Raw genomic sequence first — 24,384 nt, forward strand, 5'->3', positions numbered from 1 at the left:
CAGCAGTGTCTTGTGAGAGGACAAAACCAAAGGGCACAAACTACAACAGAAGGTGTACCATCTAAACACAGAGAAACTCTTTTTCACTGTGAGGGTGAAGGAGCACTGACACAGATCATCTGGGAAGGCTGTGAAGTCTCCATCCTTGAAGATATGCCTGAACTGTGTCCAGACAACACTTAATTAGAATCAATACAAAGAAGTGCCTACTCTTGCCTGTACTTTAACTTCCTTTTCCCTAATTCTTATATTGGAAGGTACAGTAAATGAGCCTTTCCTATGCATATTCTCAATTCTCAATATTCAATTTTATTTATTTCACATCTATAAAATACCCGTTTTTTATATTCATCAGGGTGAAGAACATTGTATCTTATTTTTTCTTTAAATTAAAGGCATTTCATATCTTTGTGTATCCTTGCTGCTCTTTTCTCCACTTCTTCAAGTTCTATTACAACACATTTAAAATGAAAGAATCAGAACTGCCAACGGTATTCTAGATAAATCAATACTGTGGCATGATACTGTTCTCTTTTTTTGTTTGTTTGCTTTAATTCTTTTCATAATAATTCCCATCATTTGCTTTATTTTATTTACAACTGCTGTGAACCAAGCTGACATTCAGAACTATTAATTTTAACCCCAATAACTCATTCCTGGTGGTAAAATTCATCTAAAAGCCTATGACTTCTTGTGAGAATTTAACATTGTTTTCTTCCTATCTACATTTATCATTTCAAAATTTCATCTGCCATTTTATCACACACAGAACTCAGTATTGTAAAATCCTTCTACAAATCACCACAGGCAACTTCTGTGCACATTACGGTCAGCAAACTTTCGTCACTTAGCTACTAACTCTTTTTTTCTCATATAAATTAGAAATGCAGTCAACAGTATTAGATCTGACTGCAGATCTTTCTAGATCATCACTGTTGGAAAATATTTTCTCTCAACTATCAACAACCTATGGGACAAGCAGAAAAGAAATCTAACACAGTTCATGTTTCTACTTTTTCAGTATTTAATGAACTCGTGATTGAAGAGAGTATTTACTGCCCATGCTTTCAGTTATTCATTACTCTACTGCATCAGAGGAAATCTTGTGAAACATAGTTGTTTTGCAGCTCAACATCTTTTATTACACATCCTCTCTGAAGACCTTCTTTGCAATAAAAAAGGTCACATAATTTACATGACAAGAAATAAAACAGCAAATGAGCAGTGCATATATAGACTGTATAATTAGTTTGATCTCCATATAGCAACAGACCAGAATGGAAATTTGAGCCATGCTCCTAGGAAACCAGATGGGTATTCAATAAGTACCAAACATTCGTCTTGGACAGCCCACAGCTGGGTTTCTCCTTCATCTGTTAAATGACAGTTGTGGCACCTAACTTCCTTGGTGAAGTACTTTATGACATATTGATGAAAAACATTACAAAAAGCATTAAACAGCACTTCTTTCTAAGTTTTTAAAGCAGATTATAATGAAAGCTGAGTGAGGAATCTATCTCACTTAGTGCTTATCCGTGACAGGTTAGATTTAGAGTCAGATGCACATGAGTACAAAGTTTAAAATTTGCTATAGCTTGCATGAACAAAAAAAATACAATAAAATATCACTGAACAGTGAAACCACAAGGATAATGAAAATAAATCTATTATTTTCACAGTATTTACTCTTAAAATCCTCTCTGTCAATTCCATGAAAGTTTGAGAAATATGAAAACTCCATTGAAACTCTCAACAATATGAAAGGGGGAGAACGGGGAAAAATTTTGTAGATCTATATACAATTGTTGACTTTTCTTCAGCAATCAGTAATGTCTGAAAAGAAAATTCTAAAAACACAGTATCAGCTTGCTTTCTCTTTAGTATCATTCCTATGCTCATCAGGGCTTGGAATTGCCCTCTGGGGTCAGAATGCTCACTACCAATACAATAACTATAAACAGAAATAATACTAAATGGCAGTGTTCTTACCGAGTCAGTCTCCACGCACAAGTATATTCTAACAGCTCATTCACACTGAACTGTCCTTGGTCATCCTCGTGCTGTGGCAGAGAAGCATATAATGAGATACGGAATTACAATAGGATGAATATACATTAGACAGATTTTCTTAGTATTTTCCAAACTCAACAAACTCTTTTAGGAATCCTTTCCTTTCAAGATGTATTGGTCTTTCAAGAAATTTAATGTGGTAGCTCTGTCATATTACGCTGGCTAATGCTATATAGCAGAACAAGCCATATTGTCATACTAGTTCCTTCTATCTACATATAAGTTAAGACTGCAGTCAGGCCTCAATAAACCCTGATCTGCACTCCTCTTACAGATAGCAGAAAGCACTATTTTGCAACCAAGTTATATACAAGTAATGAAGCAGAAATTAGTTTATATCAACTACCTCTCTGCTGCTCATTTTTTTCAGAGAGAACAGAATGGAGAACATCTGTTCCATCCTTTGCAACTTCTCTGAAGAGACTTCTCTTACTGAAGGGTGACAGAGATGATTACTGGACTAAAGCATCTTGAGAGAAGAGAGGCTGAGCTGGGACTCTGTTCAGTCTGGAGAACAGAAAGCTCAGGAGGGACCTTATCAATGTGTACAAATATCTGATGGGAGGAAATAAAGTCAAGGGAGCCAGACTTTTCTCAGTAGCACTTGCTAGCAGCAGAAGAAAAACAGGACACAAATTAAAACACATGAAATGCTATCTTAACACAGGTAAAAGAATATTGCAAGAGTGGCCAGGGTCTGGAAGATGTTGCCCTGACAGGTTGTAGAGTAGGTCGGAATATCTGCTGAGATATTCAGAACCTGACCAGGTACAGTTCACAGGTGCTAGATGGGGATTCTGCTTGATCAAGGGGACTGGTCTATATCATCCCAAGAGACCCTTTTCCAGCCTAAACAATTCTCTGAATTTGCATTAACGCATTCTGCTTAACAAATCTGTTTCTCTTCAGATATAGTCTCTTCTCCAGCCCCACACATTTGCTTCCTTTAATGCCTATGGATGGAGCTGAGCCTACGCCAGGCATATACTACCAGTTTATTAGGTCACCACCACATCCTGAAAAATCTGCCCTTCTTCTGACTCATGATTGAATCCAGATCTTTAAAATCCACAAGACAAGGTTACTGAGAAGCAGGAGAGTAGAACAACCCATAGGCACTTATTGGTGAAGAGCTTAATGTGAATTAATTCACTCTAATTCTGCTTTTAGCTAGATTAGCTAATTATTAGCTAGATGTTTAGTAAAAGTACCAAGGCTGGTGATACAGATCAAGCCTGAGAAACACCAAATTTCCTCCTTGCTCTCATACAGTAGGAAGGCTAAAGGACGGGGAGGGTTGAACTTGGAAACATGACATACAATGAAGAAGTGAGCCCTGGTGCTTAGACAGAAATTAGATATATGACTGATATGAACCCAGAAGCTTTAGGGGATCTGATAGTCTACCATAAAAGGTGAGTAATGTGAATTATTTAGTACCTAAGTACCTAATACATGGAAGGGCTGTCAAAATATGAATATGCTTTTGTGACATTAAACTACAACATTACTACAGATTTCTATGAAGTAACATATTCCAAAGAAGAAAATTCTGACGGATTCTACAGATCACAGGTCAAATTCTCTCTAAGAGTAAACACAGTTTAAAACTGTAGCTGTACATACACATAACAATTTGAGATGGAACAAAAAACTCTATTGCATCTAAAAATTCCCAAAGTGTTCCCGAAGAACTCTTTAAAAAGGTCCATATTATTTCCCCATATTTTTGTATCTGAATGAGAAAAAAATATTTTTCATAGACAGCCTCTAATGCAGTGACTTTCAAATACATTTTACAACCACTGAAGATGCAAGTTCCAGAGAACAGCAGCAACAAAATTGAATTTGTGAGCTCAGTGTAGACTAACTCAGGTCCTTCAGTTTGCTGTGGCTAGAGTGGGTTTCAGTACATCCAGAAATTCAGAGGCTGGGTCCAGAGCAAAAATAAATACTGTGGCTTTTGTCTGGACCAGACAGACCTGCTGGTGTCCCTGCCTGCAAGCAGAATCTCTTCCTTCTATTACAAGTGCTCTCTCGCAGGCCCTGAAGCCAGAGGAAAAATTTGGGTCTATTACTTATGCCAGCTCAAGAGCTGGTCATGCTCTTTGCTATTATTAGTAACCTGAAGTATCTGTATGGCCTGAAGCTTTCACAGCCATGTCAGATATCATAAAAGAGTGATCAATAATTCACTTGAACATATCTTAAAATGTCACCCTTCCTGGTTAAACCCTATTGTACGTTAATAATTACAGTTCCACAAATCCTTTGTGACAGTACATTTTTTCTAATGGCCAGAACACTGCTAATTTGTCTTCCTAGTTTGTTATTTGTCTGAAATAATTCTTGACAGACTATTTTTGTTTGTTTGTTCATAATCATTCCATGTGGTAATTGTAAGTCTTTGTGAAACGTGAAATGTCAGGAGCTGCTCTGTCTCTGCTCCTGGCCTCCACAATGCATTGCTGTATATTAAACCTCATTTTTAGACCTGTCAAACTGCAACAGAGATGAAGGAGGCTTTGAGCTTGCTAATAGGACATAGAGATTTTTGCAGTTGCACAATATCAGTGGATACTTAAACACAAGAAAATTGTTCCATTCTAATTAAGGTACTACACTGTCCCTCTAAAATGACATAAATATGTAAATGAAGGGGAAAAAAAAAACGATGGACCACTGACATCACTTTCCTCAGAGTGTTCACACAACTCATTACTCTTGGTAAAACATTAGCACCAGTAAATGTAACATTAGCTGATAAATGTACACTAAAAAATGTGGGGAAAAAAATCTACAAGGCGCAGAATTTCCCACTCCTGGCAAGAGACGCTCTTTGTCTCTCTGCATGGAATGAAACTGAGCTTCAATATATTTATATAATACAAAGATAACCTTATGCCTTCTGCATAAGTTCTGTTTGGAATTGTGTAGGAATCTGGCATTTTGGTGTCTTAAATGAGTTTTGTTTAAGAGCATTAAGGCTGTAAATCTTATGACTGAAAAGCAAACAAACAAATTCAAATTAAAGGTCATGCACTAGCTCAAAAGTCTGTGATTCCAAGTAAAGCTTCAGGCCAAATTTCTTGCTTGCAACTGCTCAGTTCAAAACAATTTCCTCTTTATGAATATATCATAACACAGAAAGTTAGCTTCCCACAGAATGAAAGAAAGCAAATATTCACCTTAACAAGTATATTTTTTTCAGATGAATTCACAAAAGAATTGCAAACAGTTACTGGCCAAAGACTGCAAACACTCAATTTTTTAAAAAATTAATTGCACATTACTTGCAGGCAGCTGATTATATCATTTTTAAGTATAATAGTGAAATATTTATTTGCATACACAGATAGAAATTTTAAACTCTGCATCCAGATTTTCACAATGTAAAGTGTGCCTTAATAAGTATTGCACTGTTGGTGTAGAGTTCTGATTTCCTTGCACACAAGTTAAGATTTTAATCCTCAGAAGAGAATCCTGTACATTTATATCATCAGGTTCCAGAACGAATAATTCTGAGAATCTATACTAACAGCAGATCCATATGCAGCAAATAAGAGATTTGTTGCTTTTTTTTTTTCGTTTGAATACAGAGCATCTTGTAGAGAATCAATCATTGGTTTGTTAGTCTGAAAAAGAGTAAGCTGACAAGTTGTTTGCAGCCTCCACTTTTCAGTGCATTTATGTTCAAAATACCTTCAGTACATCCTGTATGCATGTAAGTAGCAAAATGTCTTTCTATCAAACTTCTAATTCATATCACTTTTATTCTCACACAGAAAATACTGGAGACTAGCAGCTACCCAGCAGAAGGGTCCATAATGCCTTATTCTGTTTCACAGAGATGCTGATTTAAAAGAGGATCTTTCTACCTCTGCATAGACTTAGATGTGTCTGTAATTATACTTAATCAGATTTGTTTGGCAGCATGATATGGAAAAAAGAATTATTTTTTCCCACCTCTTAATACAGGATGTACTGTCACAAACCTAACACCAAGAAAGGACTATAACCACTGTTTAAGTTTACTACTCGGTTAACACAGACAATAGAAATTATAGTGATTCCTGCCTCGATTTCAACAACAGTTAAATGACAATAAGGCATTACTTCTCAAGAAAAAAACTCATTCCAAGGGTCACCAGATGTGTTATTTTTATTGCTGTAACATAAGGGTAGGCTGAAAAAGGACACATAAGGTGGGCACCACCTCACTCCCTTCCAAAGGCACATGTAAACATCAACTAATTTACTCTAGTCTGAGAACAAGAAGTTGACAATCCATTGATCTGAATCATTTTTGAAGAAGTGACCTGGTGATGAAAACTCCTGTGTTTCCTAATATTACTTTCTTCTTGGGCAATGCTCTACCTAGAAGAATCAATGGTCTTTCCAAATAAATAATTAAATAAATAATGTTTACAGTGAATAGTGCCAATAATTTAAGCCATAGCTTTACAAATTAGCACTAGATTATTCTGTGATTATTTATTGAATAGTAGAAGTGTTAACTAGAAGAAGAAAAAATATATATATTTGGCCTCACAATACTCCTTTCTTAATGATTTTGAACTTGAAGTTTATCTAGGTGACATTTACAAGTTAAAAGGATGTCCCTTTTATTTTCGGTCAGGTATGCATCACCTAACTCATATTTTGGCAGACCAGAGTGATAGCACACCTATTCAAAGCAGGTAATTGGAACCATCTGTGAAGAGAATCAGTGCTGTCAGTGAAAACTGTCCAGAACATCAAAGTTTCTGCTGTACTGCAAACTTTGCGTTAGAGGTAATTCAAGGCAGTCCACTGGGAATAAAATTCACATTTATTAGCATAAATCAGTGTCATTAAAGTTCAGCAATCTGTTTCAAAGGCTACTTAATCTCAAATAACCTGAATACAAATCTCTCTGAACTTAAACTGATAAAATGATGTTTTCTCTAAGGGCATATGCACGTGTACAAACACACACAGACATTCTAAGGCACCTCACACACGCACAAACACATATTGTAATTCATCAGGCTTTGGCTTTCAGTGATAGTGACCAGAATCCGTATCTTTTTTTCCCTTGTTATATTTCAAAACATAGAAAGACCAATATAAAATAATGTGTCCTTAACAAACTGAAATCATTACCATCATTAAAGTCTAATAAAAATGATTTTTTTCTAAAAAGATTGCCTCTAATCTTTTTCAGCTGTGCATTCTCTGCAGTGACACATTAGATGTAAACACAAGAGCAAAGCAGAGAGATTTCCCTGTATGTTTCAACAAGAGTTTGGCAATAAAATATGTATAAACAGAAAAACAAATAATCTCTTTAATTATTACTGCAGGTTGCTACATAAAAGGATTGGTGGGACTTTATTGCTTCAGGCATGCTGAAAGAAAGAGGATGAAAAAAAGCAGACTTACCATTCGAGCCAAACTTTGCTTCAAATTTGTAGTGGTGTGTAGATGAAGATGAATGTCAGTGGTTGCCTTGCGAAGACTCTCGTGGCTGCCCAAACTATGATTACTACAGTTTGGGGAGAAAAACAAATGGTTATCTCTGCTTATCATTTCTATTATTTTCCTTATCTGTCATTCTCCTAAAAGAACAGGTGGAATACATTCTCAGTGCAAAGCAAATTGAATGACATAAAATCAGAGCCTGGCGTCTACATCTGTGCAGACTGATGGAGTTTGGTTCTGGCTTATTCTCCTGTGAAACACTTTGTGAATAATTGCTTGGTTATAACTTCAACCATTGATTTCTATAAAAGAACAACAATGAAACAGAAAGAATATTCTAAACAAACTGCATTGTACTCTCAAACTTTAAGACTATTAATGTATTCTTCAATCCCAAATTAGGGCAACTGTACAAAGTACCTTGGTTATACATGCACCACTGTAGGATGACTTGCAGTGTTTTAATCTCAAGCTGACAATCAAATATTAACTATAGGCTTAGAAATCACACACGTTAATACAGGCGTCCCCTGATTCTCAAAGAAATCTAAGTTCTAGCACTTTGCAGCTCATGTAAAGACAGTAAAAGAAGCTGCAAGTCAATTTTCTGTCTCATCAAATCATTTGCCAGCTAAAGTCAGACACAGACATCTACTCATTAAGATGGAGTGGTTATGGAGTGGTTCCTACAGTGTACTCTGCCAGTCAGGTACACTTTAATTGGCAGGTAAGTTCTTTTTTTCTTATTTGCCTCATCAGAGCAGCTTTTAGTCCACTTGTAACTTAGAAGAAGTTGCCAAGATAATACAACTTTAGTTTATCACTATCAAAATTACTTGGAACAAAAGTATTTCTAGAATCTCCCTTCCTTTTCTTGTTTTAATCAGATGGAGTTATGCAAAAATTAATTGCAGAGTTAAGGGAACAATATTTTTACATTAAAAAAAATCCTTTAGGATTAGTAGCTGGGAAAAGTGACATCGATTTTTGCAAAGGCAAATTCATCGCCAAAACAAGCTAATATGCATCATCAGTTACAACTCGAGTGTGTGTTCAATTAGTTTCATGCTGCTTCTTTTAAGGATCCAGACACAAGAATGTCAAAAGGAATATTCTGTATTTATTCAGATTCAGAAAACCAAGTTGTTTCAGAACTCCCTGGGCTATGAAGGAAAAAAAAGCTGATTCCTTTCTCTTGTTTTTAAGTATCATAGAGTACTCAGAATTCAGATGTAGAAGGTTTCTTTCTACCTATGAAGGACTTCTGATAGAATGTCTAAATAAAAACAGCTTAATTTACTTCCAAAAAACCATCCCTGGCTCTATGAATAGATCACAGAAGGAATGAAGAGAATGAAGTAGGGAAGAGACAACAGCAGAAGACTTCAGCACAAATGAATGGTTAAACATAAATAAATGTGCTGCACATAATTGCCATCTGTACAATTACAAGAAATTCATGTATCTTGTAAATGTTTGCTCATGGCCAACCTGTCGTCCGCGAGGACATCCATGTGCTTCTCTGCAGAGCTCCTTTCCAGCAGTTCAGCCCTTAACCTGTACTGATGCATGAGTTTATTCCTCCCCAGGTGCAAGATTCTACATTTCCTTGTGTAAAACCTCATAAGGTTCCTCCACCCCCAACACTCTAGACTTGCTGAATGGCAGTACAGCCTTCTGGTGCGTCAGCCACTCCTCCCAGCTTTGTGTCATCAGCAAACCTGCTAAGGGTGCATTCTGTTTCTTTTTTCAGGTAATTGATGAAGATGTTAAACAAGACTGGATCCAGTATCAACCCCTGCAGAACACTATCAATTACAGGCCTCCAACCTAGACTCTGTACCATTGATTACAATCCCCTGAGCTCTGCCAGTCAGCCAGTTCTCAATCCACTCCCTGTCCACTCATCTATCTCACACTTCCAAAGATTACCTATGAGAATGATATGGGGAACAGAGTCAAATGCCTTGCTGAAGTCAAGGTACACAACATCCACAACATCCTTGCATCTACCCAGTCAGAGATGACATCAAAGAAGGCCACTAGACTTGCCAAGTGTAATTTCCCTTTTGTGAACCCATGTTGATGACTACCGATAACCTTGTTCTCTTCCATTTGTTTGGAGACAACATGCAGAATAAGTTGTTCCACCACCTTCCCAGAGATGGAGGTGAGGCCGACTGACCTGTAGTTTCCTCCTTTTTGACATTGTTGAAGACTGGAGATAAACTGGCCTTCCTTCAATCTTTATGCACCTCTTCCATTCTCCAACACCCTTCAAAGACAGTAGAGTGCAGTTTGGCGATCACTTCTGCCGGCTCCCTCAGTACTTGTGGATGTATAACACTGGGGCTCATAGATTTGTATGCATTGTTTGCCTAGACAATCTCTAATCAGATCCTCCTCCAACAAGGAGGACTCTTTCCCCAGACTTTCTCTCTTACCTCCAGACTCTGGAATTCCTAAGGGGCAGTCTTAGCAGTGAAGACTGAAGCAAAGTACTCAGTAACTTCTTAGTTACTTTCTAGTTCTTTCAGCAGCAGGCCCACATTTTCCCTAGTATTCCCTTTGCTGTTGACATACTTAAAGATTTCTTGATGTTCTTTACCTCCCTCACCAGATTTAATTCCAAGTGGGCCTCAGTCCTTCTTGTCACATCCCTGCAGGCCCTGACAACATTCCCACCTTATCCATGTGAATCTCCTGCCATCTCTGCCTGATTTCTTACTCTTACGGATACACCAATCTTGAGCTTGGAAGAAGTGGTGCTTGAATGACAGCCAATTATCTTGGGTCCCCTTAGCTTCCAATGCTCTAACTCATGGAATACATTCAAGTAAGTCCTTGAAGAGGTCAAAGCTAGCTCTCCTGAAATCCAGGGTTTAAATCATCTAATTTTCACCTTGTTTCTTCCGTGTAAGATCCTGAACTCCACTATCTCATGGCTGCGGCATCCAAGGCTGCCCCCAGACTTCACAGTCCCAATCATTCCTTTATTTTACCCCAACATTATTTCTGCTCTTTCCATTCTGCCCTGCCTTCTGTCTCAGGACAACTATAGCAACAAGAAGGTTATAAACAAACATGCTTTTGTGTCCTCACTCTCTTTTTCCCTGATTCCTCCAGCATGTTGATTCCCCTTATAATCCCAACTTTAAGCCAAGCCAATGCTAAAAATCAGAATAGCTTTACAAATTTAAACTAACAGAACATTCCTCTTTGATTATAATTTTGTACCACAGACATACAAAAACTTTGATCAGTATTGTTATTCCACTTCATCATGCTTGCAGGCAAAATAACTGCACCAAAGTTTAATTTTGCGGTTATAACTACACTTCACAGTGGTTTGTGTTAGCTCTGCTGTGTCAGGCAGATACTGTACATCAACAAATCCTTTATTGACACAGCAATGCTGACTGAAATGCTGTAGGCAGATGTACTGGCCTTACAGTTGATTTTATGACTGGATTTTATTTGCACAAATGCAAAAATAATTTTTTATAGATATTGTGACACAGCAGACTAGACAAAATGAATTTATCTCTGTAAAATAAAATGGAAAGTTGTCCTACACAAATAGTGAGCTACCAAAAACAGTGGTGAAGTTTTGCCATGGATTGACAGACTATCTTCTAGCTATACCCCAGGCCTGGACTCTTGCAGATCTATTACTCTGTACTAAAAAGAAAAGCAGTATCCTCGAAAAATGGCTATATTATCATTGTAAGCTCTGAGCTCTGTAAAGAAAATACAAAACAATGCCATATTATTACCAGTTTTCCCCCTATTTTTGCTGAAATATTTTCTGGGGAATACAGCTTTGATGAAAACTCCATGACAAAAGACAAAGTGAAAGACAGTCTTTCTCTTAAAGAGACAAGGAAATGAAGAAATCAGAGTGACTTGCTTATGGTCCCACAATATATCTGAAGCAGAGAAAGGGAAAATCCCTCACCCTTTTAATTCTCTCATCACTTGATGATCTTGACTCTCCTCATCAATGTTCTCTCACATGCTACAAGCTCCTAATCCAAATGCAGTTTCACCAGCATCAGATGACTGCTTTTTTTTAATACTTAGCTGAGTAGCAAGCAGCTCTGAATAAGACACAATCCACAGTGACAAGAGAAAATGATTTTTTTTTTTTTTATTAAGAATATATTCATCCAAAAGGTGCTTGCTTGTAATGATCCCAATCTGCCTGATTATAACTACGGCCAGCCTGTAATTAATAGCTTAAACTTAACTTTGACTGGAAACCAATTCTTATTTAGGTCTCAGTTCTCAGAGAATATAATTAGCAAGGCAAAAAAAAAAAAAAAAAAAAAAAAAAAGGTCATCAGTAAGGTCACATTAGAGTATAAATGATAAGCATTAGTTGTTTCTGTTCCAAACTCCTGCTCACTGTGTTGACTGAACTGCAAAGCAATAAGGTAATGTGAATGTTACACCATGGTAGAATGTAGATGGCATTAAAAATACATAGGAAAAAAGGTATATTAAAAAATCTGATACCTTCAAAAATAAAGTAAAAAGATATATGTTTAGAAATAAAGCTTATAACATTCCTGGATGACAGCCTTTGCTGGGTCTGCATTGCAGCTTCTCTTCATTAACAACAGACAGATCAATAAACAAGAGTCCAAAATTCTTACACACAGGCACATACATTGTTCTATTAGGCACCTCAGGATGCCCTGAGCTTCTGGTCTGCAGCTCCAAAGGCAAAAAATAGTCTAAATGGAAGATTGATTCATTGCTTTCAGATGGCAAGGGCTTTTTTTTGACTTGCTGCTGGCATCGAGTTATTTGATACTAGCTGCTTAATCACAGTATAATTTACTTTTATTTAACATCTTTCATAAAGGGCATCGCAAAATCATTTTTCGGGGCATACATTCTAAAATTAAAGAGATATGGGAAACTAAAAGCAAAATTTAAAAGTAGATGTATAAGACTTGGGACAAGGAATGACAAAGAGAAGATTTTCAGAAATAGTAAATGGCCCTCCAAGAAATGAAGATCAAGAACAGGACAAGTGTAAAGGAGTGGAGACAACAGCCTCAGTTAGGAAACACAGAGACAGAAGGCAGAACTAAGCTATGGATGCAAACAGTGGTAAAAATTGATAAGAAAGATTTTTACTCCTCTTTTCTTTCAAGGGCAGTGCTCTGCATCCAGATGCATTTACAGTGAACATGTGAAAAAAATAAGTGTGTGAAATGAGCTGGGGAAGCTATTAACATTCACCTTATGGTGACAAAAGGTGCAGGGAGAAGGTGGCGATGGTTCCTGATAGCACTCTACAGATCCTGCAAGAAAACCTTGCAGGAAAAAGAAGCGTAGGAAGAAAAAGAAAGCCTGTGGTTTGAGGCAAGGCTATTATTACTGATCAATAATAAATAAATAAATATTTTTTTTTCCCTATGACTGGGCTATCTGTTAGAGCAAATTGCTTTCCATACTATGTTGCTAACAGAGCAATTTGTGCAGAGTTCTTCCATAGCAGAGTGCATGGAAATCATTAGGGATGAGATAGATAGATAAATAAATAAACAAACAAACAAATAAATAAATCAGAAACCAATGAGATTCCAAATCAGAGTTTCGCATACTGCTCTATTAGTTATGGTCTTAACTGCAATCTATATACAAGTTTCTGACTTTTTAAATATTTGAAATCCCTTGTGAATCAGACTGGATGTGCACTCAAGGCTGTCTCCATAGTAAAAGAATAATGAATCATAACATTTTGCAGTGTAAAGTGTAACTGTCACCACTTCATGAGTATTTGTTCCCCATCCTACTGAAAGCTAAATGGATTCTGGAAGTAATCAAGTCTTTCAGGTGCTTCTGCAGGAGGCACGATGGGATGCTCATTAATACAGTCCAATATAACAGCAGATAAAAGCTTCTGACAGATTACACAATGTCATCTGGCTCCCTAAACCACTCTGGTCTAAGAACAATTCATCATGTCACCATTTTGGCTTCACTTTTTTTTTTTTCAAGATTACAATAAAGCAGGAGCAGCAAAGTATTAATTCTCTATGCTATCTCGTAATTTTGGGAATTTCTATTGGAATTCATCCCTAATGATTTCCATGTACTCTACTATGGAAGAACTCTGCTCAAATTGCTCTGTTAGCAACATAGTATGGAAAGCAATTTGCTTTAACAGATAGCCGAGGCATAGGAAAAAAATTAACCCTGAGGCAACCCCACAGGCTGTTAAGCTACCCGTGGGATGATTTAATTTAGGGTTTCAAATTTCAGATTCGGGACTCTGATGGGGAGGCAGAAGAAAGGAAGCTGAATATACAGTGCAGAGTAAAATTACAAGCTGCTGAAGCCAGAAGTGCAGCCCTGTCCTGCCTGCAAGACAGTGAAGGAGCAAAGGAAAAAAAGATGAGAACATTATTGACCTTGTGTCACTGCTAATGAGACATGCATAGATTCTGCAAGTGCAGGAATTTAAACAGTCCACTATTGATGAGTTGTGCTCAACAGTGAAAATAAAACTATTTAGAACATGCTGTACACTACACTGAAATGCTGAGCTCACTCTCAACACAAAGGCTCATTATTTCCCTTTTCTTTGGAAATTAATATGAAATGAGAAGAGACATGGAAAAAAAAAAACTAAACAATCTAAAACAAAAAAACAACACACCAAAACCCCAGCAGCCCAGGCCATCTCATATAATGAGATCTACGTATGGCCTGATTCCCTGCTCAGCGGTTGTAGTATTGCAGCTTTTCAGGAGGTGCTCTGTTATTCCAGCTCCTGCTTTGCAGAGATTTGAGCAAGTAAAGAGAGGGATTGGGAATGTTAATGTCTCCATCTTCAGTAGCAAACTATAACTGAATGGAAACATCTGAACACTTGACTTGCTTACCTGTGTAAGCGCAGAAGTGTACAAACTGGCTATGTTGCGCTGTGTGTCATTTAATTCCTCTGAAGACTACATTACTTTTATTACTCAAGCTGTCTTGCTCTCGGCTAGTTCAAGTAATCTTTATACTGAGAACAAGATAGCTTCTAAAATATTCCCTTTATATTACAAAAATATATTATTTTATCTAGCACTTCATCTCTCCAGCAGGTGAGCTGTGATTCTTGCAGTACCAGCTTACCATGTTACCACACAGAATTGCCAGCTTCTCCCCTTCTGCTAAAAGTCACTATCCCTGTAACATAGCTGGCAACAAAAGCCTGCGCTTTAGTTAATTAAAACACAAAATACTTTTGTATTTTGTATTTAAGCTGTCAGAGAGCAAGAAACAACTAGCTGAGTCCAGTAGTGTTTCTAGCCACCACAGAAGTTTACTTGAATAATTATGAATCAAAGCACTTACTTCCTAACTTGTAGTCCACAAACAGAAACATCTCTTTGTACGTATTTTGTTCATCACTTTGCATTAATGCTGTCTTTATTTGCCCCACTGGTTATATAGAGAGAAATGTCCTGCTAAGCAGATGTGCTTAATACTTTTGTCACCTTTTTGGTGATTTTCCCCCTTGAAGATGTGCGTGCCTCCTCATGTGTCTCTGAGACATTAGAAATAAGAAGCACCCTTGTATAAGAGATGAGAAAAACCAAAAAGACAAAGGAGTGATACAAAACATTCAAGCCTTGACAAAGCTTCTGTAAAGAAGCCACGATTTAAATCCTTGCACTGAACCACACAATCATCTCTGTAGAACATAAGTACAGTGTGATCCAGGTGTTTAAGCAACTACACATGTTCAGAACATAATACTCTTAACTTTCTCTATGCCTGTGTTTACAAAGCACATAAGCAGAGTGTATTCCATGCATAGTTTATATTATGCAATACATAATCAATACAACCTCTTAATTAAATACTTACTTTTGTAAGAATTCATCAGAGCCACAAACACTTAGAAGACATTCATCATGGACTGGGTATTGATTTGTGCAACGGAGGATCTCCGCAATTAAGTCATGAGTGATACATCCAGCTTTAAATAAAGATAGCAAGAAAAATTTATAGTAGCTTGCTAGAGAATTTCAGGCTGCATTCTTAACTAAATGAGAATTTATTTCTAATTGGTTACTATTGCTGGAGACTAGTTTCAAGAGGAATTAGAACAAGCCACATCTGATTTTATTTATTTTGCTTTAAATACTCCACATCTAACAGAATCGATGTCCATTTATAGGAAACTAACTGATTAGTAGGTAGCTGGAATGAAGTGCCGAGTGACTCCCCTTCCCACCGCCTCCCCCCCCACCCCCCCCCAAAAAAAAGGAAGTGGTGAATAGTCGATCTTTTAAATCTGTAAATACTGAGCCATTTTCCTAATGAGTATCTCAGTACATTTCCTGTGTATGAACATGACCTAATGCAAAAGTTGAGATTTTGTTGCAGGGAGGCTCCAGAATTTTCTCGTAATTGTATCTAAGTTTAATTAGTCATAATCAAGAAGCAAACTAATGTAAAAGCTACAAGAAGAACTGATCAAAAACTGCAAACAATAATGTGGCAGTCAAATTTCAAGTATGCCTCATAGGTTTGCTCTTTATAGGCATACAGTGCGTACTCCACCAGCACTGATGCTCCAAACCGGAGATACCTCTCTTTAGCAGAAACCACTTCTGACTTTTCAGTGAAAAGTTTTCGTATCGAGGTGGTTTCGCAATGGAAGATAAAGTCTGAACTTGTTCCACAGTTCCAAGGCAATCTCACTGTCTGCAACAGAAACTTAGAAAAGCCAAAGCAGATTTTCCTTTCTTTTTCATTCTTGGTATTTCCTTATCTCTTCAAAATAAGTGGCTCCAGGAGCTTTCAATATAAGCTTCAAGTGAACTCTTCCATGTAAGAAATGGAAAGTAGTCACAGTTAAATAAATTCCACAAAAATTGAATGTGGAATTCACATTTCTGTGTTGACTTTTTTACACTGCTCCAGATTCAGTCATCAGTTGCAAACTGTCTAATCAATCACTTTCCATTGAGTTTAATGGTTTTCTGAATCAACAAAGTCACACTGGCAAACCTGGCCAAGAATTTTGACAGGATTATTTTAAAACAAACCAAGAAATGCAGAATTGTTTCTGCAGGGAAGTTTAAGGGAAAGCGATACTGAAAAATCATCAGAGAATTGCAAACATTTTTAGAGAAGGTAGTTGCAATTTAAAAAGTTAAGAAAAAAAAAAAAAAAAAGAAGAAAAAAAGAAAAAAAAAAAAACTGAAATAAGAGAGTTAATTACCAGAGGTAATTTTTAAAGAAAAGTGTCCCAGATTCAGAAGTTCCCTTTTGGAAGTTTTCATTTTATCTACAGGGACAGTTTTCTTCCCTAGATTACACAATTTCTATCAGGTTTACTGGTATTTAGTAACCAGCTCTTTGAAAACTTGCTGTCTTCATCAAGTCCTCATAGGTACTTTGATATGTGAACTGCAAAGCTTTTTTGTTAAATTTACCCACACCAGAGAAAGGAGAAAGGTACAGAATCTTGAATTAAAATCATAAGATGCATACTGATCAAATCACTCTGGAAAAAAGAACTGAAACTTGCAACCGTCATTTATTTGTACTCTGAGATCTATTTTTTTTTTCCTTTCTTTGCCAGTTCTTCTAGAACAATTCTTTCCATTCTTTATGTTAGATGGGAGAAAACACTGTACTTCAACCATTCTGTTCCAAATGGCCCAAGACCTTTAGCCTTAAATATCATGGTATTCACAAAATTTAGATTGAAGATGATTCAAAATTTTGCCAGGCTTTCCATTAACTGTGGAGATGCTCCAAATACAAGTACAAATACAAATACAAGTAACCAAGCTTGTATAAATAAATGTGGAATCCTTTGCTAAAGTATTAATTAATATTTTGACCATTAATATGGTCAAAAAATCTTTGCATACACAAAACATTATCACTTAATGAGCAGCATAGAGGGGATTTATTCTTCATTTCTTTCTTTTATCCATATGTGGATAAAGATGTAAAAATTACTAGAGACGGAATCAAAGCTTCTCCCATTCACTATGGGTACAGAATGCACTGAGGCAGTGGCAGCTTCCTGTAAACACTAGTAATCATGTTGAGAGGAACCTCAGGAAGTCCATCTAATTTAGTCTCCTGCCTGAAGGAGGGTGAATACTGAATTCGGACCATCTTGCTCTGTGTTTTCTCCTGCCAGATCTTAAAAAAACTCCAAGGACGCAAACTCCATGACCTCTACGGGCAAACTGTTCCAATTTGCAATTATGGTCCTTTTTCTTACATCCAGCTAGGATTTCTCCAGTGTCATTTTATGAACATGGGTGCAGAGGTGTCGTAACAATCAAAGACTCTAAAGTCTTCAGTTTAGCAGTAGAGTTAATGATGTGAAAAGTTCCATGACTGAATGGGGACTACCTTTACATTTTAAATTAGCTTAACTTTCTTATGAACCAAAGCTTGAATGTTGGCCCCATTTTATACCACCAGAATTGGTCCTGATTATGATTAAAGAAAGTAGGAATCTACATATTAGCAAAGCTGAGATTTTACTTACTATGAGATTTTACTTTTATGGCAAATTCATTGAATGAATGTGCTCAGAACTCACGTAAGGCTTACTCTCTAAATATCTTTCCAGTTAACAAATTTATTTTGTTATCATCTCAATGGAACAGAAACATATGGATACTTCAATCATTTACCATGCTGTGTAAGAAGCAGAGGAGATGGTGAAGAATCTGTCCAGATACTGATTCTGAATCTTATTTTATCAAGAACGTGGTCTGGGAACTTTGTTGCAACACTCCAGATCTTTCCAGTGTTTGTCTTCAAATCACAAGCAGGATAGGTGTTTCTTATTCTGAAAAGGACATGATGACATTGTGCTTTAAAAGGAATAAAAACAAAAAAAGAAAAACAAAAATTCTACAAGATTCCAACAATAACAGTATTTAGAAAAGTGACAGGAATTAAATTATGTGCAGAGAGGAAAATGTTTTTGTACATTAGTGAAATAACTGTATATCCCTTTACTTAATATGAAAACCTTCCGTACAAATCTTCACAGAACTTCACAAGACCACTGCTGAGCCTAACCTCAGTGAATCCATAAGGAGTTTAAGCACAAACTTCAGTGTATGGTGATGTGAATTTTAGAACAGTAGAAATGAGGGTACTGAAATATGTGCTTTAATATCAGAGTTTTAATATAAAGCTAACCAAGAACACGTGCACAGACAGCTGTGAATAGGACAGCTGGTCAAAATGAATACAGGAACATGCTTTCTATGCAAAATCTTAAGAAGTCTCTCTTTTCCTTCTGCTCCAGGATCCAATCTGAAATCTTCATTACTAAAACCCTGGGTATTTATGTAAATGTATTTAAAGCGCAGTATCTAGTAGAGTCTCTAAGTCCTTCTGATCTTATATACCATTACCTATAAAATAAATTGCCCCTCCTCCTTTCAATTACCAAAGACTTGCAGAAATTAATTTCTCCAGAGGTGCCACTTCCTAATGAACACTAGTCACAGGTATTATGGTTGTCAGCTGAGATTAAACTTGCTTTTTAAGCAAATACACTTTGCAGCTGCAGGTAAGGGTACACATTGTACCAGCTGAAGCTTTACATTTCACTAATTGGCCTGAATATTTTAGTAGCTAAACTCAAACATCCTGTACTAAGCATCTCATGTTCTTTGTTTGTTAGCTTCAGCAGCATTTTGTAGTGACTGAGCTGGCAGCACTTAATACACTTTCTCATTACAGCGTATTTTGAGCTATGATTCTCTCACAGAAAGTTCTTCATTATTATGCCCCCTTGCCTTGGAGCTGCTGCGCAATTCTCAACAGTATGAACTGTTCTTTTATGCCATGTATTTCTATAGAATAAGGAAAACAAAAAAAATAAAAAAATAAAGAGGAAGAAGACAAAGCCTAGGCTTCCATAATTAATAATCCAGTGTAGCAGCCTATTTCTTATAATGAGAAGTCAGAGGCCATGATGTTTCAGTGGAGTAAGAGGAAATGAGGCTTGACAATACTTTTAGTATGTAAGATAGATTTATACTCATAGTAAAAAGTCATTATATTACAGAAGCTGCTTTGCTGACCTCTGTATGTGATGTCAGTCTATTTCTTTTCTGAGAAACGTACACATAAAGCTTTCCCCTAGCACTGAATTCCCTCTTTTTACCTGTTTCTCCAAGAAGGCCAAGGACTGAATAAGAGAGAAAACTTCACTACTTATTCTCCAGCATCAAACTAATGGGTTATGTAGACCTGCAAAGCATGCATCACCCTCTCAACTTGCTAGCAGGCATTTCAAAGCAAAGCGAACCTCACCTCTTTCCCTACCTGCAGTTGGTCTATTTTTTAAGATAATATGGCATCAGAAATTTGCATTTTATGCCTTTTAGATAAAAACACATTCAGTTCCAGAAAGCTTTTATGGCTATGTATTGTCTTTAATTGATTAAGAGCTTCCTTTGGGTCTGGACTGGAGGGCAAAACATGTTCATCCCAGAATTCCGAAATACTTGACCTTCCAAAGCATAACTGAAGTGCTGTAGAAGTATTGTGTGAAATCCCACGCCACTTTCTGCGCTGTAGGAAATCAACATTTACAGAAACAAGTGATATTTATAGGGATTTGCTATTGCAAAACACAAGTATTTCTCTGTAGTGCAGAGCATATCTTTGAAGACAAAAGGAGCTGAAAAAACTCTATTTGCACCACTGAGCACTTGGCTTCTCAGCCTGGCATCTTCTGGAATCAAACACTTAAAGATGCATTCTGAAAGCATTTGTGGATGAACGTTCACTATGGTTATGTCCATAATTGTAAAAGAAACCTGATAAATAGATTTAGAAAACTCTTTTAAAGTTCGTATATGTACAATGAAATGTTTCAATTATAGACTACTGTCTGTACAAATATTACCTAGAGGAAAACATGATGAGTTTCTATTTGAGCTACGTGCTGGAGCTGAAAGTTCACACAACAGAGTTTGAATCACTTCTGATTTATAGAACTGACAGCTATTGAGATTCTTTGGGGAATGGAAGTATGCTCATCTGCTAAGACAGAAAATATTAGTTATTTGTGAACTGATGAATACTTTTGGTCTTTTTTTTTTGTTGTGACATTTTCTCCTGAGAATACCTTCTTGTGTGACACAAGAAAGCAAAGACTATTCCTATTTTGCTATTAAAAGAGTACTTGCTAGTGGTACATGTTAAACAAGATATTGCAGAACGGGAATGGCTTAATTCTATTCATCTTTTTAACCTTAGAAATAAACTCATTTATTGAGAAAAAAAAAAAAAGGAAACTTTTTTAATAATCAGATTGCAAAGTTAAATGTATAATGTTTGGACATAAAATCTAATGCTTGAGAGGAAAGGCTGTCGGGTGGACACAGTCAAGAACAGGGTTCAGACTGAGGAACTGTGGAAAAGAAACATAACCTGAGATACGTGTCAGCTCCCCTATAGCAGGGGAGTTGGAACTAGATGATCTTCAAGGACCCTTCCAACCCAAACCATTCAATAATTCTATGTGATTGAATACGTTTTGAGGCCAACCACCCACTCTATGAACCTAAAATACATTCACTATTAACTTGAGAGCATCATAAGGTACAATTTTTCTTTCTTTTAAGAGAAACGGGCTGGTTGCCCTTAAATACAATCAATTAATTAAAAACTGATTTTTGAAAAGGCATTATATTTTCCAGCTAATTTTCTGGGGAAAAGGAACCCCAAACATGCATTTGTGCTAACAACTTGATTGTATTATCAGTGAATATCTACAATGGAGAATGAAACTGCACAGATGGTCTGAAAAACATACATTTCTTACTGCTGCTGTTTTTAAAGAGTTTCTTATTCTAATAAAGATTGAATAAAAAAAAAAAAAAAGTGCTCTATCCCATTAAGACACACTATTAACTTGTAACTGTAAACAATAATTAAAAGTATTTTTCTGGCTTGCTAAATTCAGCATTTCATCAAGATATTCTGCTGTCAGTCAGTTGGTTCCTCCAGTACTTCCTTCTGCTTTGACCTGCACAGGCATTAATATTGTTCGAGTAAATGGAAGAAAATAAGACTTATTTCACAAACTATATTCACCGAAAAGTTAAATGTATTTATCAGTGAAAAACATGACAGATAAGTAAGAAAACATGTTTGGAATTAACATTTTTAAATTTTTTATTATTGTTATTATTTATTATTTTAATCTTCAAACCAAAATTAGGCGTATTTCTGCATTTAACCAGATATTGAAATTATGGCACTCTTCAGGAGTTCAGGGATAACCCACACAATCAATATAAATAAGTGAAATGTCACTGCTGAGTAATGTTTTTTTATTACTTACTTCTCCACTGTATTGCAAAAACAAACTGCATTTTCGTTACTTCCTTGATTTGCCTTAACCAACTGGATAGACCAACTTGTAACCTAAAAACACATAAATTAAAAAAAAATGAAATAGATCTCAGTTATTTAGACAATATTTAGACATAAACAGAGGGAACATGAGACTAAAGTTGCATTTTGTTCCATGAGAACAAAGGTTGGTATCTTATCATCCTACTCTGACTCAGCAGAGCTCCAAGAAGGAACAAACAACACCATTTTGAATGCACTCTTAATGCTCTCAGAGATAAAATGGAAAGTCACAAGTCATCCACTGCCTAGAGTTTAATTTTTTTTTCTTTCTTGCAGAAAATAAATACTTCCAAAGCTTCAAAAAATCACCTACTGTCAGAGTACAGATGAATACGTGCAAAAAAAAAAAAAAAAAAAAAAAAAAAAAAAAAATTATGCTGAAGGAAATTTTAATTCTTATTTTCTCTTTTTTCTGCCCTTTAAAGATTGCTTCAAAATCCATAAGCCTTTCAGGTAGCTCCTCAAGAAAGATAACAGGAATCCAGTGTATCCAGTCTGAACATGAAAAATCATCAGATACATTCTGAAATTTGTCTAAGCTGCTGTTTTGGATCAAAGCATTTAGACCTCTATTTGGTGTAGCCCCCATCAGTTAAAATGCTACCTCCAGGAATAGTGTACTATTATATTACACCCGCAAGCCAATTTTACAATTGTACATACAGACATATGGTCTCAACGCTGAGCAAAGACACCAAATTTTAAACCCTTTCACAAGAAAAAGCAGCCAAAGTGGAAATACTTGTTAAAAAATTATTTTCTTATAGAATCATAGAATTTCTCAGGTTGGAAAAGACCTTGAAAATCATCAAGTCCAACCACAACCTAATCAAACTACCCTAACTCTAGCAACCCTTTGCTAAATTATGTCCGTGAGCATCACATCCAAACGGTTTTTAAATATATCCAGGGATGGTGACTCAACCACCTCCATGGGGAGCTTATTCCAGTGCTCATTTTAAGAATTTACTTATAAGTAAATGACATAAAATGAAATAAAATTATGTAAAGTTATACAATTTTTTTTTTTCCTCCTTCTTCTGGACAAAAGAAGTGCAATGTTCCTGAAGACTTGCTGACTGGGAAATTTTAAATGCAGTTCAAAAGATAGGATTAGTATAAAATGAAATATGAGAGATCTGATAGAAGCTGACCAGTGAGGAAACCACAGTGGCAGTGGTTTGGAAGTTATACAAACCCATAATAAATCCTACCAGTCTTGAGAGTCATTGTATCTAATATTTTCATTAACCACAATAGCACAAGCATTAGAAGAACGTTAATGAAATTTAAAGATAATAAAGGGGCATCATTAATAGCAAGGGAAAAAATAAAAAGGAGTATCTGTAGGAAAAAACAATGGATGAGACACAGGTTGAAATTACAGAATGAAATTAAATTTAGCAATACAAAGCAGAAGGCCATCATGCTCTGGTATTAAGAAAGGTGCTGAATGGCTGCAGGAGTTCCATCAATTCACTGCTAACCACAACTCTGTTGCTTCACTTTTTCCCTTCTGTGATTAGTTTTCTACCTCAATGGGCATTATTAAAAATTTTTGGTAGAGGCTCAATATTCAGATGACTTGGCAACTGGAATGGGCTCCCAACATTAGATAGTTATCAAAACTCAAGCAAACCAAACTCTTGCAGGTGAGCAGCCAATGGATGAAAGCTCTGAAGAGGTAAGGACCACGCCAGCCTTAAGTTGAAAAGAAAGGACAAGCTGAGACTACCATGACAGAAGCACTGAATGGAGAATCCCATGGGAGAGAAGTCTGGAAATGCACTTCCAGAAGCACAAAACTTCCTTCTTTTCTTGAAATTCTGCCATTATAGAGCCCAGGGAAAAAAATGCATGAAAGAAGAGAGCTAATAAATGGAAAGTTAAGAAAACTGGGCCACAGGTGAAAAAAGATGACATGGACAGGATATTGAATGGGGCTAAATGTATAAAAAGCAAAACAGCAGCTGGGAATTGAGAAAGGAGGAACATTTGGAACATGTTGCCCAGTGAGGCTGTGAATGCCCCCTCCCTGGAAGCGTTTAAGTCCAGGCTGGATGGGGCCTTGAGCAACCTGGTCTAGAGGGAGGTGCTTCTGCCTATAGCAGGGGGTTGGAACTAGATGATCTTAAGGGTCCCTTCCTATCCAAACCATTCTATGATTCTATGATCTTGGAATTAACCAAGGAAAGCATCATATCCAGGAAAGGCTGATCAGCCATGAGGATGTGGATCCCCAAGTTCATGGCTTGGAGGATGTGATTAACTACTAAAAAGTAGCAAAAAAGGAGCTTGACAAAGAAGGGATCCTGACCCTCTCCTGCAGGAGATTGAAATGAGAACAGGATCTCTGAGCTTTTGCTGGCAGTTTTTCTGACTGAAATTCTGTGTAGACTAGCAGTAGTCTGC

At 36.6% G+C, this 24,384-nt stretch overlaps 1 protein-coding gene across 1 annotated transcript in view; it reads right to left on the reverse strand.

Moving 5' to 3' along the window:
* The window catches only part of PIK3C2G (phosphatidylinositol-4-phosphate 3-kinase catalytic subunit type 2 gamma), a gene marked incomplete at both ends in the record, with an annotated part of 204,350 nt that overhangs the window by 174,992 nt on the left and 4,974 nt on the right, over window positions 1-24,384 (reverse strand). The window contains 5 exons of the mRNA XM_079544626.1: window positions 1,990-2,060; window positions 7,495-7,597; window positions 15,412-15,523; window positions 18,216-18,373; window positions 21,899-21,981. Of these exons, the coding sequence (XP_079400752.1) occupies window positions 1,990-2,060; window positions 7,495-7,597; window positions 15,412-15,523; window positions 18,216-18,373; window positions 21,899-21,981 (527 nt within the window). The remainder of the gene's footprint in view (window positions 1-1,989; window positions 2,061-7,494; window positions 7,598-15,411; window positions 15,524-18,215; window positions 18,374-21,898; window positions 21,982-24,384) is intronic.

The sequence above is a fragment of the Tetrao urogallus genome, assembly GCF_951394365.1.
Source record: "Tetrao urogallus genome assembly, chromosome: 1".
Lineage (NCBI taxonomy): Eukaryota > Metazoa > Chordata > Aves > Galliformes > Phasianidae > Tetrao > Tetrao urogallus.